General features: G+C 45.9%; 1 protein-coding gene across 2 annotated transcripts; it reads left to right on the forward strand.

Moving 5' to 3' along the window:
- Positions 1–736: 736 nt before the first annotated feature.
- On the forward strand, positions 737–14430 carry cables1 (Cdk5 and Abl enzyme substrate 1). 2 transcript variants are annotated; one of them, XM_084708273.1, is made up of 10 exons: positions 737–1450; positions 7658–7729; positions 7854–7946; positions 9160–9237; positions 11632–11737; positions 11826–11982; positions 12099–12202; positions 13637–13743; positions 13872–14079; positions 14244–14430. In XM_084708273.1, exons 1-10 carry the CDS (start codon positions 894–896, stop codon positions 14382–14384), a joined length of 1623 nt encoding a protein of 540 aa, XP_084564399.1. In that variant the 5' UTR covers positions 737–893; the 3' UTR covers positions 14385–14430. The 2 variants fall into 2 exon arrangements, with proteins under 2 accessions (XP_084564399.1, XP_084564400.1); XM_084708274.1 differs by lacking the exon at positions 9160–9237.
- Positions 14431–16124: the final 1694 nt, after the last annotated feature.

Genomic DNA, 16124 nt, shown 5'->3' on the forward strand with positions numbered 1-16124 from the left:
ATATGTATGTTCACCACCCAGCAGTATCCCTTAGCCTGGTAGACTCAGTTGCAGTGTGTGGGTTGGTTGGTTGGTTTGTTCAGTTAAATTCTTTACTCAATTTTATTTTAGGATTTTCGAATTGAGAAAATGATTGCTCTGAGGTGGTGGTAGATACGCGGCTTGTCGTTCACCTTCGTAGTTTAGGTACAACCTCATGAATACGGTGTGATAAAAACCTTAAACCACTAGATGGCATAGTAAGTCAGAACTTACAGAAGAAGAACTTACTAAATATGAATACCAACCATGTTAAGCACAGAGGGCGCAATTGTTTAAGATATGCTGACTTGCATAGTTTGTAAGCTGTCTGTTTTTGTCAACGTCCAGAACAGAATGTCTTATAATTGATTATATCTTCCACGTCATCTATACTTAAAATAATACATTCTTTCGTAAAAAAAAAACAAAAAAAACATGTTTTTAGAAAATGCTACAAGTTATTTTCATTTATGTAGCTATCAATAACTTATTGAAAGCACAAAGAAAAAGTGGTACTTTCATTTTGGCGTAAAATATGTGACGGTAATTAATGCGAAACTTGGATCCAGGATCAATGTGCATTTTTATGTAATTCTTGGCACAACCCTGTCCAAAAGATGGAAGGGGGGAGGGACTGGGAGGAAAAGGAAAAACACTCTTTCACATGTATTCCTGCGAGCCTATTGGTTCATTTTTTTCCCTGGCTCTGCCACAATACTGCACACACGTGACCTCCCTGTTTTTAGTCAGTTTAACGCATGCACTTAAAAGACAAGCATTTGACATTTGCTTTCCAAACAAGCATGCTTTGCACATTTTAATGTATTTTCGCTAAAACCACTTATCGCGGATTCTAAACGCTGAAGTGGACCATGGCGGCTGCCACGAGCAGCAATACATCCACAACCACGCTTCAGATAAAGCATTCCAGTATCGAACATACGCGGAAACGTATTGATCCTCGGAGGAGACAAGCGGCGCTCTCATTTCTCAGTAACATTTCTTTAGATGGACGACCGGTGCAAGACGATGCTGACAATCAAAACGAAGAGGATGATTCAATTGAGCCCAGGACTAGACAGAGCCTGGTTTCACCAGAGCGTACCATGTACGCAGCTAGCTCTGGAGAAGCGACCTCGGCCACTCAGGCGCTCGCTATTGCGAACCAGGCTCTCCTTGCGAACGCCCGTGCTAGTTTTGGGATGGGTCCCGCTGCAGCCCCTGAGGTCGCAGAGGCGGAGGGCGATGCTTTCAGCCCATCCGTCTTCAACTCGCCTTTCTCAGCGGTACCGGTTGCGACTAGAGGGAGGCTGCAGACCTACACTCAGGGAATACTACCCTCCGCCTACTCCAGGCAAGCCCCCCAAAACTACTGCTGCCTGGAGGGCGGACAGATAGCTAACACTGCAATAGAGCTGCAGAGATCAAGGTAACTGTGTAACAGAATGTAACGTTTTGATGTAATCTATGTGCTTAAGGACATCTTCTGTCTTGGTGTAGTAGACTGACCTATAAGGGGAGCATGCATGAATTTTTACACTCAGTGTTACTGCACCGTACTTCATTGATATCAACATTGCAGTGAATTAGATCTAAGTAGCAGTGCAGTATCGATAACGCTTTCTGTATGATTGGTCATTGAAGCAACACAACACAACAGGGACATGATACACAAAGAAACAAACTCAGTCATGTTTATGTCTCTTAGTATTCAATGTTGGTTGTTTCTAATGTCAAAATACAGTTGATGAGAAATGACGAGGCAGTAGTATACGGTATTAATGTCAGTTTGATGGGTCAAAACTAGGTTGAATCCTGACATTCACAGGTAAACTGCATAGTACTGGATGAGACGGCTCATACTACATGCTTTTACCAACCTGGAGGAACAGACTGTTCATGTCATTGAGAGTTTGAAAGGGTATACCAGAAGCACATTCATAAAATACCTTAATCTTCAAGTCAGACAAGCTCCACTAGTTCTACTCCATGTAATGCAATATTTGTGGAAGGAAATGCGTGTACACTTATTGTATCCCTTAAGCCACTAAAAATGTCTTGGAGAACATGAGAGCAACAATCTGGTGTTGCTGGAGACACCTCATCAGTATATCAATGAATGTGTGACATGACTGGCCCTAGCCCTTTACAAGGTCTGGCAATCTGCTACGTAACTACCAATCCGATAAACTTTTTTCTCTATACCAGATTCTCACTTATGTAATTCATAGAAAGTACTGTACTGAAGGATTCCTAATGTTGTGAACACTACTTAACACTCTCTGGTTTATGGTTTGTTTAGGTTCCCATGGGTGTCTTTCCAGACCTGCCCTTGTTCCTGCCCAGTCCAATATAAGCGACAATATGTGATATACATCCTGTAACCCTACACTGTCCTGGGCTGGGAAGTACTGTAGGGAAACACAGTTGTTACCTTTTATTTCTTCTCTTTGTTGACTTTCTCCAAGAAGGGCAGGGCGGGAGGAACTAGACCTTGTATTGCTCTCTCTCTCTCTCTCTCTCTCTCTCTCTCTCTCTCTCTCTCTCTCTCTCTCTCTCTCTCTCTCTCTCTCTCTCTCTCTCTCTCTCTCTCTCTCTCTCTCTCTCTCTCTCTTGCCTCTTTCTCTCTCCCTCTGTTTTCTCTCTCTTTGCCTCTTTCTCTCTCCCTCTGTTTTCTCTCTCTCTCTGTTTTCTCTCTCGCTCTGCCCGCTTCACTCGAGGAGAACTGTCAGCGACAGACGTTCCATTCACGGTGTCATTACCTGCTGTCTGTCAGATCCACTCCACAGACGGCCTGTTTGTCTCTGTTCGCTTTTCCCTTGCCTCTCTAGTCCTTCTCCTCTCCCCTCTGCTGTGCCTCGTCGCTGCCAGACTCCACGTGAAGCCAGCAGATCCAAGTGTTCAGTTCACTTCCTGGCTGCGTTTACGTGACACCCATGCCTCAGTGCTTCTCAAAACCCCTCCAGGAACTAACCCCACACTTGGTGAAGGGTCACACACACCAGTATCAGAAGTGAAGAAACCCTTCCCTTGGCTATAATTGCCTCGTGACACTCATACAGGCGAGTGCTATGATGCAGACTCTGTCGTGCAGGTTTGGGAAAGCGAACTAAACAGGCCTTTCAGATGTGCAAACAGCTAGTTTGTTTACTGCTCACTTGGTTAGGTCAACTCTCAATGCACAAGTGTGATAGTGTACCCTTGTTGTGGAATGCGGTTGGAGGACATCCAAAGACACTGTATTATGATCTGTTGAGAAATAAGTGACCTGTTGATGGGCCGTATTCCTCAGATGCTCGTCCCCACAGTGCCTGGTCTGTTTTGGGAGGGCAGCTGGTGGAGGTGTGGTCAGAGGGCCCTGCCTGGGAGGGGAGGGAGGGGGCAGGATGCCCAGGCTGGGTTTGGAGAAGGGGGGGCAGGATGCCCAGGCTGGGTTTGGAGAAGGGGGGGCAGGATGTCCAGGCTTTCTAAGAGTCTGCCCAGTCCTTAGCTCTGCGTTCTGGGACACCCTCCTCTCGCTCACCAGCTCAATTCAATATGTATTTGTCATTGTCATAGAAAACAATGAAATTCTGTTTCGAGCATTCAAACACTGCATAGTTTGACATAAAAGTGTAATACAAAGTGCAATATCCCTCCAATAAACTTCCCATAAATAACCCTTGTGTAAACCTTAGCAAAATCAATACACCTAATAGTAACAATAACAATATTCAGTATTAGCAGCATCGTGAAGGGCTTTAACAACATGGACGACCTAGCAGAACATAACAACGGCGGAACAGTCAAGAGATGTGGAGTATTTTGTTATTTGTGCAACAAGGCGTTGTCGGCACATTTGACAATGAGATTGGAGGGGGAAGAGGCAAGGCAGTCATGCGTGTATAGAGTATAGAGCAGGGGGCTCAGCACGCACCCTTGGGGGGCCCCGGTGTTAATGAAAAGGCTGGAGGAGGTGTTCTTGTCCACTCTGACCCTCTGCGTGCGATTAGTTAAAAAGTCAGCAATCCAGTTGCACAGTGTGGTGTCAGCTCCAGACACTCACATTTGTTTCTCTCTCTTACTTCTCTCGCCCTCTCCCCCTCCCTAGTCCTACTGTACTGCTCCTAGTCAGGAAGCTGCAGCCCTCAGATGTGCAGACAAAACCCCTCTCGCCTGATTCTGTGCGAGCAGATGATAGCTTTATGGTGGTTCTTTCCGCTCCTCAGCCTTCATCATTCATAATTTATCAGAGGTGCTGCAGTTTTTTTTCTTCTTGAATCTAATAGCCTAATCAGTTAGGACTATCTACTTTCTGGTCACGAAAAGTGGTTGGTTAACAGGTTTTTATTGGGTGTTACTAAAGGTTTCTGTTTGGAAAAAACAATCTTTCGATATTCCTAAGCTATTACACTTGTGATTTGGAGTCTTAGGTTATTGGATCATATCCTTCTGCGACTGCGGTTTTATAATTTTTTTGCTGAAGTAATTGTTGTCATTATCGCATGATTATGTAAGAACAATTAGCTTGTCTTCACAGAATCGCCCAGACTTGTAACAGCTTTTCAGCAGCTGAGGGGTTTGGTGAACGTGCCACTATAATCAAAACCAGACTTGTCTGACAGGGGAGATAAGATAGAGAACAGTGCTTCAAGTTCAAGTTCCACCACGCTGGTTCTCCTGAGGCTCTCTCTAAATTGCATGCAGAAGTTGTTGTTTTCTAGGCTTGAGGATGGACTAGAGTTTAGACTAGAGATGTTGGGTTTATATCAAGTCACCAGGAGAGTCACTGTACACCCCTGGAAGGTCTACATTAAAGCAATTCATCATTGTTATTCTACTGCCATCTATGTTACTTAAGGAAAAAGGACAGAAACAATGAAAATTGGTGATGTTGATTGGATTTTCTCCCCCAAAACTACATGTCCTTGTCCTGGCCTGTAATTGTAAGGAGAAGTCTGGAACATTAGATTTATTTCCCCACTCACTCCTCATCAGTGGTAAAGAAGACAATGTCCGTGGCAAGCTGCCAGTGGGCGTGTGTGTGAATCTGTCTAATCTCCAGGCCGTGGAGCACGCTTCAACTACTTAGTATAAATTCCTGTTTAGCAGGTTACATACGCATCGTTTTTGAACGTTCTTTTTAGAAAATGAGAATTTTTCAACTGTGCAGGCGGTCACCTTGGTATCCTTTTTAGAGCCTGTGTTTTGTTGTCGTCAAAATCACATAAAAAAAAATAAAAAAAAGGTTTTTTCATCCACGCGTGCATGATAAGATGAGGTATTTTAGGGGTCTTCTGGAAGTTTCTCACCAGTACTTGTTCATTCCAGACCACTACAGCAAAGGTTAAACATCAATAGCTGTCCTGCATCTGAGTCACGTCTGAAGTGAATGAGTGGTCTGGTCTGGTGTTATTGTTTCCAGAGTGTACACTGCCATGGAAAACATCCTTTTCCAAAAACCACATCCTGCCCTGGTTTATCCTGAGTGGTTGGATCAAAGTCCTCCAAGCAGCCTTTTGGACTGGAAACTTGATCTGGAGTGCCTGCCAAGCTGACGGAGGATTACTAGATGTGTGCAAAATAAGTCATTTCCAATGACTTAGAATGTCATCCAAGCATTACATGACAAAACAACATTCAAACTCTTCCCAAATTCAGAACGCAGGCATGCAATTGAGTCTTTTATCATTTTCAACACCTAAAACACGGTAATGTCTTGCATGGCAACTTTTGTTTTTAACCCCCGAGAACTTCAACCTTTCCAAACGGTTCAGTTTCACATTTCAGAGGGCTATGAATCTGTTATGTTATCCAACTAAAGCGTGAAGTGCAGCCCATCGCATACAAGCAACAGCCCATCCCCCTAGCCTATCTACAGTAGATCCAACTGTTGTCCATTCCGCCATCACTCAGAGACTCCCACAGCCGGAAGGCACTGGCTGTGTTGACGTCATGTGGTCAGATCTGTCTGACCTCCAGCCAGAGGTTGGAGCAGAGGACAATAAGCCTCCCATTCCTCTTCCACCTCCCCGTCGACTGGCCCTGTTTGTCGAGGCTCATCTGTTTGTGTATCTCCTCCAATAACTCTCCCATCTGGGCGCATAACGTTCCATTACTGGCCAGTTAAGGCTGCTCCGCTCGCTCAGCTGGGCTCCTGTGTAAACATGACCTCATCAGCCTGAGTGGCTTCGCTCCTGGGAGTTTCTCAAGGACACGACTCGTCTTTCCCCAATCAGCTCTGCTGCGTTGTTGTTGATTAACCAGCCAGCTGACTCCCCCCTCCCCTGCCCCCCCCCTCTCGCTGGACTGGTCAAGAAAGAGGAGACAAGTTCAGTCAGGTGTCGGTCGGCCAAGTTTATGCCACACCCAAGAGTTTGGCCAATCCAGGAAGGGGTGACGAGAGACCGGGAGTTTAAGCAAGATGGTGCATGCGTCCTGTTTTTGACATATTTGTCTTTACGTGCTAAATACCAACAGGTGTGTGCCTGAGCCCTGGAACCCAATAGATGTTTAATGTCTATCACAGACCTCTTCTGTTTGTCAGGCCTGCTCCTCTATGGTTAGGTGCTGATGATGCGGAGGAATATCTTGTTGCATTGCATCTTAAGCAAGATTGCGACTAGTCCTAATTTTAGAACAGCTCCGTTCACACTGAATTTCAAACAAAGGCCTGTTTCTTCAACCGCCAGCTGATTTATAGCGGTAGGCTAATAGAATTTGCTGGTTTGTAAGAAGTGCGGAAAAAAGAAAGACTGGATTGTGGTGAAAGATTGTTACATGAGGCTCTCTCAAAGCCAGCACCTTATCCTCTTACTTACCAGACAGCCGTTTCTGATTCTGGAATGTTCTCCATGATCCTATATAAAAGGTGGGTCAGTACACAGGGGTGGTGGTCGTTGGCCATAGCAGCCATCACTTACCTGTGTGATTATTCCTACTGTTAGACTGAGTGATGTAAGCCCAGAGGAGGAGCCAGAGAGCGCACTGCCAGAGCAGCAGGCCTGTCCTCACTGGTCCACAGAGCAGGTACTGAGGGTCAGGATACTCATTCTCCACATCCAGAAATATTTGGCAAATCGGCAGGGATGAATACGGCTGTATGAACTCCTTAATGATTTACAACAGGTAGAGGATGTTTTCCACCTGTGACTGTTATGCAAAAGTACAAAGTTGATGATTTAAGGTATGTATATGGATGATTATGGATGTGTAGTGTGTAAAAAACAACAACAAAAAAGAGGTCATTGGGGATTTGGTGAAATGCCCACTGCACCCTAATACCGTAGATTATTACTTAGGCTGCTATAATTATACATTGGTTAAAAGAATGCATGTAGGATTTGCTGTACAGTGAGTAAATGTCATCCAAAATATTGTTCTGTAGTAGATCTCTGGGAAATTGGGACATCTATGCTCATTGTTCCTGGTTTAATTGAACACGACATCTCAATCTTTTTGTGTTGTGTTATCAGGATCACCGTTGCTTTATCATCACCAAGCGATCAAGATAAGAATGATCTTATTTGGTGCCTGTGAAAACACTTTAGAACACCCCTCCTTTACAGGGGGCATGTTCAGTGCCAGAGCAGGGCCTATCAGCGTCCTTCATCTGGCCTTTTGTTCCTCACCAGTGTCCCTCTGTCCCCCCCCACAGACGCAGGCTCGTCTCCCAGCGGTCGTCCCTGGAGACTCTGGAAGACATCGAAGAGAACGCTCCTCTACGCAGGTACCCTCCCTCCCTCCGTCCCCTCCCCCTCCACTGGAGCACTCTGCCTGACACAACCTCTCTGTTTGGAGATGCCAGTCATATCTGAGTTGGACCTGTTGTGAATGTTCTCTCTCCCCTGTAGATGCAGAACCCTGTCAGGTTCACCGCGACCAAAGAGCTTCAAGAAGGTTCACTTTATTAAGAACATGAGGCAACATGATATGCGCAATGGAAGGTATAAAAGAGGAAACTACCCCACTACTAACTGAATGAAACCCTCTGATTGAAAATGTCAGCAGGCCCCCAGTGAGCGACCAGTTTCTCTCAGATTACAATTCAGTACTCTCGGTCCATTCAATCTCCTAGGTGATTTACAGTACAGCTGTTGGGATGGATTGAGAGAGACTGTTTGCTCACTGTTGCCCCTGGTCATTCCCACAACAATGTTCTCAAATGCTAACAGATGAATGATTTTGAATGACCCACGAAGTAGATATAAATCTAGGACCACACCACTAAAATCACAGGATGTGCCACACAACATTTGTACACGCTGTCACTTCATGCATGAAGGCTCACTATGAAATCCCCTAAACACTCACATTTGGGCACACTGGTGTTGAGAGGGTTGATGTGGAGGTCTGATGAAACACATGTAGACTGCGACAGCTTCCCAGACAGTCTTGTCTACGTTTTCTTTTCTAGATTTAAAATTATACCCGGGACCTGAATGACATTTCAATTGGCAGCTGTGTGTTCCCCTCGAGCATATCGGACAGAATGTTGTAAATTGAAATGTTGGTCTTGACAGTCGTATGTGTGAGTGAGGAGCGAAGAGGCCTTGGAGTAAAAGAGTGAAGGAGACTGCGATGTTTGGATGTCATTAGGATATTGGCTTCTTTCATAGCATACATGCATTGCCATTGGTTAGTTAAAAATGTCTCAGACTTTTTATCGGTGAATTGCCTTGCATTCTGTATCACGGCCCAGGTGGTGTGAATTAGAGTTAAATTTGTTTGCTCTATTTAGCAATTGCCCATTGACATGCTGCTAAAGTCATTCCTAGTACTTCCAGTAACCGAGGTGTTATTTTGCTGCTTTGTTGTGTCGGCTTGGCCATTTGAGATAAACCACCTCTTATCTGGTTGCAGATGTAAACTGAGTAAATGCAATGTTTACATATTCGATGAAGTGTTTTGTCTGGGATTTTTAACCTTAGTATTCTAGTCTTCTAACAAAAATGCATCATATATGCCCAAAACCACTGACTACAGTATATACCACAACTGCTGCATATTCCTACTTCGTCACAAAACACACAAACACAAAAACTTTACATTGTATTTTTTCATTCCTCAATTGTTTACTGCTCACCCTTTCCCATCTTAATCTGTAGACGTTTTGACGTAGGGTTTTTAATTAGCTTATTTACCATTTTTGTTTTTTAGGATAGTCCTTATCAGTGGCAGAAGATCCTTCTATAGTGTTTTTTCTGTCCTGCCCTATCGAGATTGTAGCCAAGCAGGGTATGTATTCTAAATCTCCAGCATGCCAACCTTTTTCCAACCTCTGCTCCCTCTTTCCCCTTTGTGCTCTCATCCCTCTGTTTCTGTGGATGTTCGCCCCTATGGTGATACGTGGGGTTGGTTTTGGTGGATGCATTTTTACAAACCCAAAGAATTGTCAACATTAATCCAGTAATAGTACATAGGCTATGATAACCACACGGCTTGTGTTCTGAGAGGTTCCCCAAGTTTGTCATTACATTTTGTCTGGTAGTACAAACCCATTCTTGCCCGTTGCAACTGCCACCGTCTTTTTCGTCATCATTTAGGCCGCACCTTTCCTGAGGCCCTTGCTGCCCTGCTAAGTTCTATAGCATCTACCCTCTGCTATGCATGAGCTTTCTGAAACTGGCATGCGTTCTACAACCTTTCTAGAACCAGACCCCCAAGATGAATCAATGCAGTTAGTTTTTTGGGTGTACACGCATTACAGTTTGTTGGTAACTCATTTGTTTATCCTTTCACTGAGGTAAAAGATTATATTTCTTAGCTGGCACTTGAAAAGGCACTGGTAGATGATTAGGTAAAGGTTGTTTTCTTTCTCGTTGCAACACAAGGCTCAAATTCTGGAAGCCCTGATAGCTGTGAGCATGGCCCGTGTCTGACACAATCTGCCTGCCCACAAGGGAAACTTCCAGTTGGCTTCTCAGACCTCGGTTGTGAAGCTTTCCCTCCCATGAAACATCTTGTTTTACAGTAACCCAAAGATGGGAAGCAGCGCTCTAAGGCATACCAGGGACAGACTCATTTCATTTGCACAATCTCCCAAAACCTGCCATAGAAAAACGGAGGTTATGGATTAATGAACCCCCAGAGGTACCATCCAGTACCGTCTGCTGCTTCTAATTGACAGTTGGCCGATTGGCCAAGCCAAGTGTTTGCGCTGCAAAATGAAGCGTTTATTGACCGAAAGTAGGGGATTGAATCCCATTGCTTATTGGACAGCAGACCAAGAATGAGCTCTGTGGACCAAAAACAGCAACATAATATTAGATAACCCTACAGCTGCTTTCCTGTCATCTCATACACTAGGTCCACTCTCCAGCCTCATTTGGACTAATTCTTGCCCCAGTTCCATGCATTGATTTAATGAATGGGGTAAAAAATAACTGGGAAATCCAATCATATTGTAATGTAGTTCAGAACTCTGGGGCATTAATGCACCAAAGTCTCTTAAATGCCTAAAAAGCAATCCTGTTACAGATTCCTTTTTAAATCTTGTCTTGTTGCACCTTTTTTATTTATTTATATATCTTAGCTTCCCTCAGAACCTTTTGAAGACACAACAAGCCTACTTTCAAGTGCATTTGCTGGAATGTTGTCATTACCAACACAGTTGATGGGGGTTTGCTGCTACATTATCCCTGCATGCTCCTTGCAATGGATACTTTCGTAACAAAGACACATTTCTGGGTCTTGTTTCTGTGACTTCCTTCCTTTTTCTTTTAGTCATTTGACAGACTAAAACCTTTCAATTTTTTTGTCTTGCTTAAGAACTAGCTCGCTTCCGGAAAACGTTCTTGTTTACCTTCCTTTCTTGTCTCCCTCTCCCTTTAGTCGTCTTGCCTGGGGATCTCTCTCTCTCTGGGTTTGATGCATCTGTCAACAAAATGCTCTGATGTGCCAGACTAGCAGATAATGCTGTGTTCATCACAACCTCATCCTAGAAACGTATATAACCATCTGTGTCATTTGCAGTCAGTCTGCCAGAGGTGTGAGTGACAGGAAACTGATATTACATCACCCAACAGTCACATTAGGGCCAGACTTTGACATTTCAATCCATGAAATGGTTTTATTAGCATGAGGTCGAGCTCAGATTCAGAGCTTGTGCAGTTTGGAGTCAGGTAAGGGCTCCTCAGTAATCCTGGAGCCGGGATGTGGTTCCCCATCAGATGAGTTATCCTGGGAAGCTTGTCTGCTCCACTGACACAGATACTGGCTGTACAGGAAGCCCTGTGTTACCTATCTCAGGGAAGCATATACGTCCCTTCTGGAAACCTCCCACTGGGGTGTGACATTTTGAGTGGAGGTGATGAAACGTGTTCAGAAGTCAGACCGAGCTCCAGTCTGGACGACCCCACACTCTCCCTGTCACCACCCAGGGGTGGGTTTGACTGGCTCCCTGTCACAAGGCTCCCAGCAGCCACATGCAGAGACAGGTAACCCCAGCATCTAACTGAGGAGAGCAGATCATGATGGCTCCCGTTCAGAGTAGAGTGAGAGAGGTGGAGGTGAGAGCTGTAGGCAGTATTGTGTTAGGGGTGGGGGGGTGGGGGGGGACTGGCAGTGGCGGCAGCCCACTGCACCTCTCTCTGGATCGGGGGGGAATCTAAAGGTTTGCCACCTCCGCAGGGATGTGAAACTGGAAAGCGGGCGCCAGCGTCACCCCTCGGGCGGGGTCAGCGCCAAGGAGATGGTGATCGGCCTGGAGGGCGTGGAGCTGGGCGCCGACGGAAAGGTGAGAAGGTCGCGCGAGGCGGCGGCGGAGCCCGGAACGGCACGTTCCCCCGTGCTCCCCCATCGACAGTCTGCTCGTGTGTCCGCAGACCGTGTCCTACACGCAGTTCCTGTATCCCACCAACGCCCTGGGTGGCCGTCGTAACACCATCGACTCCACCTCCTCCTTCTCTCAGTCCCGCAACGCCAGCCATCGCAGCCTCAGCCTCGGCCGGGCCAACAGCAACCAGAGCAGCATCGACACCGGTCAGTTGCATTGGTTTGAATATGCAATGCGAGTTAGATGGCAACTGGGCACGTGGGGTAAAAGGTGCCTGGGCTATAGTTGTTTCCTCTGAGTTTGTTGTTGTCATCCCTTGCAGGGAATGATGTCGGGGACTCGAGGGAGTACGACCCCAATCTGCTGGATGACCCGCAGTGGCCGTGCGGCAAACATAAACGAGTGCTGATCTTCCCCTCTTACATGGTGAGGAAACATCAGTCCCACATCCATCCAAACTGTCCCGACATGCTTTGCTCTGCCGTGGTCTGTTTGAGAACCTCTGAAGAAAATGATTTTCCCGCTGTCGAGGAAGTCTCTTTTCTCACCAGTCAACAACATCTAATTGGGCATGTGAAAAAAGTTACAATTTTTTTTTTTAATGACCTCCAACTGAGATAGGAGCTCTTCTACTTTTTACACATTATTTGGTCCGAACTGTATGAAGTGTGTTGGACGAAATCCAGAGGGATCTGTCAAGCCATACTAATCAGCAAGGTCAGTGGCCCAAAGCTCTGCTCCTACTCGCTGTGGAGTCTGTGTGAATGCCCTCACTGTCTCTCTGGCCGGCTTCTTGTTAGGACAGTCACTTCATCATAATAGTACATGTTGTCTTTCTCTTCTGCTGTTGCCACAGCTCTAATCTCTGGCATGTGCGGGAAACCAACGCTTGTTTTACTGTGTTACTCCCCAAACTGGGAGAGAAACCATGACTCCCACGTCATTCTTCATTTAGCTCTGTTGTTACTAGCAGAGTACACAGCCTCATAATTGTTCAAATATTCGGTCAAGGCCAGACAGTGTTTTTCCCTCCTCTTCCTCCCGCTGTGAAGCCCAGCCTCTCACAACAATAGCCATTGTGTTTACCTTTAGGAATGTCCCCAGTCAATTCTCAACATTTCACCCCGTGTCCACAGCCGTGAGCTGACAGTGAACTCTCATCTTCCAGGACCACGAGTCAATAACCCAGGGAAATCTCTATGAATGAAATTCCATTCAGCTCCCTCTACAGTAGGTTATTTCTATGTGCGTAGGAGACACGTCAGACAAACTGAAAAGCTTTTGAAGAGTTATTTATAGAAGGATCGAGGCAGGAAAGAGAGGATTCTAGTAGTATCTCTGTCAACATTTTATAAAAAATAAATCGTCCAGCTTTTTTGTGGTGTACGCAAATACCTGACATTGACAGTCATGTGAGGCCAAGTCCTAGCTGCTTTGTGCTGCTGCTTTAGGAATGTTGAGACTTTGTTCATTGGTGAATGCTGTGAGTGGGGTGGTGTCCTTGATGCACGTGTGCTGGCCACTGTCACCTGTCTACCCGTGCCGTGCGGCACGGACACCGTATCACACAGAGCGGGGCAGTGGAACCCTACACTGTGGCTGACGATCGGGTCACATAGCCCTGTGAGGCTGATGCCCTTCTTTCTCTCTCTCTCTCTCTCTCTCTCTCTCTCTCTCTCTCTCTCTCTCTCTCTCTCTCTCTCTCTCTCTCTCTCTCGCTCTCTCGCTCTCTCGCTCTCTCGCTCTCTCGCTCTCTCGCTCTCTCTCTCTCTCTCGCTCTCTCTCTCTCTCTCTTGCTCTCTCTCTCTGGCTCCCGCTCTTTCTGTCCGACACCCATACTGTCACCTCTCTCTCTCCCAGACCACTGTCATCGAGTACGTCAAGCCGTCTGACCTCAAGAAGGACATGAACGAAACCTTCAAGGAGAAGTTCCCCCACATCCGGCTGACGCTCAGCAAAATACGGAGGTTGGGCATGTCCACTCGTCTCCACAGCACAGCCACTGTGAAATGAAACTGCCCCGCAGTAGTTCACAACAAACCCTTTTATGAGTGTCTGACCTCTCTCTCCAACCGTGTCCCTCCACCCCTTACAGTCTGAAAAGGGAGATCAAGAAGCTGGCCCAGGAGGAGTGCGGCTATGAGGAGCCCACCGTGGCCATGGCCTTTGTCTACTTTGAGAAGCTGGTGCTCCAGGGCAAACTCAACAAGCAGAACCGCAAGCTGTGTGCCGGTGCCTGTGTCCTCCTGGCAGCCAAGATAGGAGGAGACCTGAAGAAGCACGAGGTGAAGCTGCTCATCGACGTAAGTGTCCTCGCCCGCCGCCGGCTCCAGTAGCTGCGAGACGGCACAAAAGCTGCTGCGGAGCGGTCTGTTGGTGATGTTTGGGCTCAGCGTGGGTCACTCGTTTGGGCCTCGGGTCCAGTCTGACTCAGGCCTCGACTCATGTTTCCGTCCTTTTTTTCCAGAAACTGGAGGAGAGGTTCCGTGTGAACCGTCGCGAGCTGATAGCGTTCGAGTTTCCCGTCCTGGTGGCGCTGGAGTTCAACCTGCACCTCCCCGAGCACGAGGTCATGCCCCACTATAGACGCCTGCTGCAGACCTCCTAGCGATGGTGACCCGGCAGGAGGACCTGCCCCCCCCCCCCCCACCAGGCTGCCCTCCTGATCCTCTGTACCCCCCCCACCCCTCCCCGACCCTTCCAAGCACCACTGCACCACTGTCCATCTGCCCGCTACTAGTGGTCACCATCATGGGTCTGCTCACTGCAGACGATTGCTCTCATTCTGTTCTCCAGAGACTTGAAATCAGCCAAAGTGACTCATGCCTGTATTACCATACTCGTGTTCTTTGATATTTACTTTTACATATTTGTAGATCCTCATTCTTAATCACTACAGGTTAGGACCGACCTGCGAAAGGGAGCGTCTAATCTTTGTAGAATTATTTTTTTCTCTTGGAATTTGTATGTTTTTCATACCTTTTTCATCAATTTTTAAACCTCTTTGGGGTTTTCTGTCATTTTTATAATGAGAGAGTTGCAAATGATTGTCTCAGAGGAGAGACATTTTATCATTTAGATTCCGGGGAATTAATAATTTTCTACTCGAAAGTAAGTGACTGCTTTGTGTAACTTTTTTCACCATCTTTTTCATAACATTTTTTTTTTTACTTTGGTATGATTGGTTGCTTTTTGCATCTTCTTAAGAATGAAACCAGGCCCTGGATCGGCTGATTCTGACAGGACTGTTATCTCTCACATCGACCCTCCTCCCATCCCTCTTCACTAGAAGTGCACTTGAATATTGCTAGACATGGAGGCCATTATTATTTAGCCATGGAAGGGGCTATGGAACTGAGTCTGAATAAGCTTGATAAGAGTTGATCAAAAGAAGAAACAAGTCTACACTAAAGGGCTTCCACTGTTGATTTGCTAATTGCTAATCCATTGTTTTCCTGGCACCAATCTGCTATCAGCATGACTATTAATGGACAAAACATTTTGATTGCAAATAATCTTACCGATTTGATGGGGATTTTTGTATTCTGAAGAACTCTTTGGACCCACAGTGAACGGACCCACTCTTATCAATGTGACGTCTCCTATGCTCTATGTTAGAGTGTATTATCAGCACGTTTATAGTGCTGGACTGGAAGGGGGAAAGCTATTGAAAGAGCATGATGCCATTAATCAGTAACTAAGATTTAATACTGTAACCGAACCTGAGTCAGTGTTGTAAACCTGTCATAGCGTGTCTCAACGACTGGCTATGGAGAAGTTAATTGACTGATGATCAATCGGAAACAAAACATTCTTTAATATTGGCCCTTTGCTGATCACAAAGGACCAGATCTCTAGTTCTGAAACGTGTATTCAGATTGAGTCACTTGCTAAACAATACGTCAGTGAGAAGAATGGAGTCGTATTCAAACAGACCCACCAATATCACGCAGAGAATTCAAAAGAGTTTGCAGTCTGCTGCCATCTCTGTTCACATGAGTAATTGTAGTGAATGGTACTCTGGAAAAATGTATAAAATGATCCTACAACCGATCAGTCCTGACTAAATAAAGGAGTCAGAGGAGATGGATACTGCTAATCAGGGCTCAAGTATTGTCTCCTTCTCCTGCTTGTCATCCCAAAGATGTTGCCGTCAAGTACACTAGAGGGGCTTCGTGGGGAAGCTCAAGGTCAACACTCATACGCGTGTGTACGCTGTAAATATACTGCTTTGCTTGTTCAATAAAAACAAGATTTGGAAAAATGTGCAATGGGTTTCTTTTCATTTAGGATTGCTGTATAGCTGCTGAATGAAGTGATTTACCATCATGGCGACACATCATCTGGT

This window comes from Hypomesus nipponensis, chromosome 10 (genome assembly GCF_054491055.1).
Source record: "Hypomesus nipponensis isolate SF chromosome 10, ASM5449105v1, whole genome shotgun sequence".
Taxonomy (NCBI): domain Eukaryota; kingdom Metazoa; phylum Chordata; class Actinopteri; order Osmeriformes; family Osmeridae; genus Hypomesus; species Hypomesus nipponensis.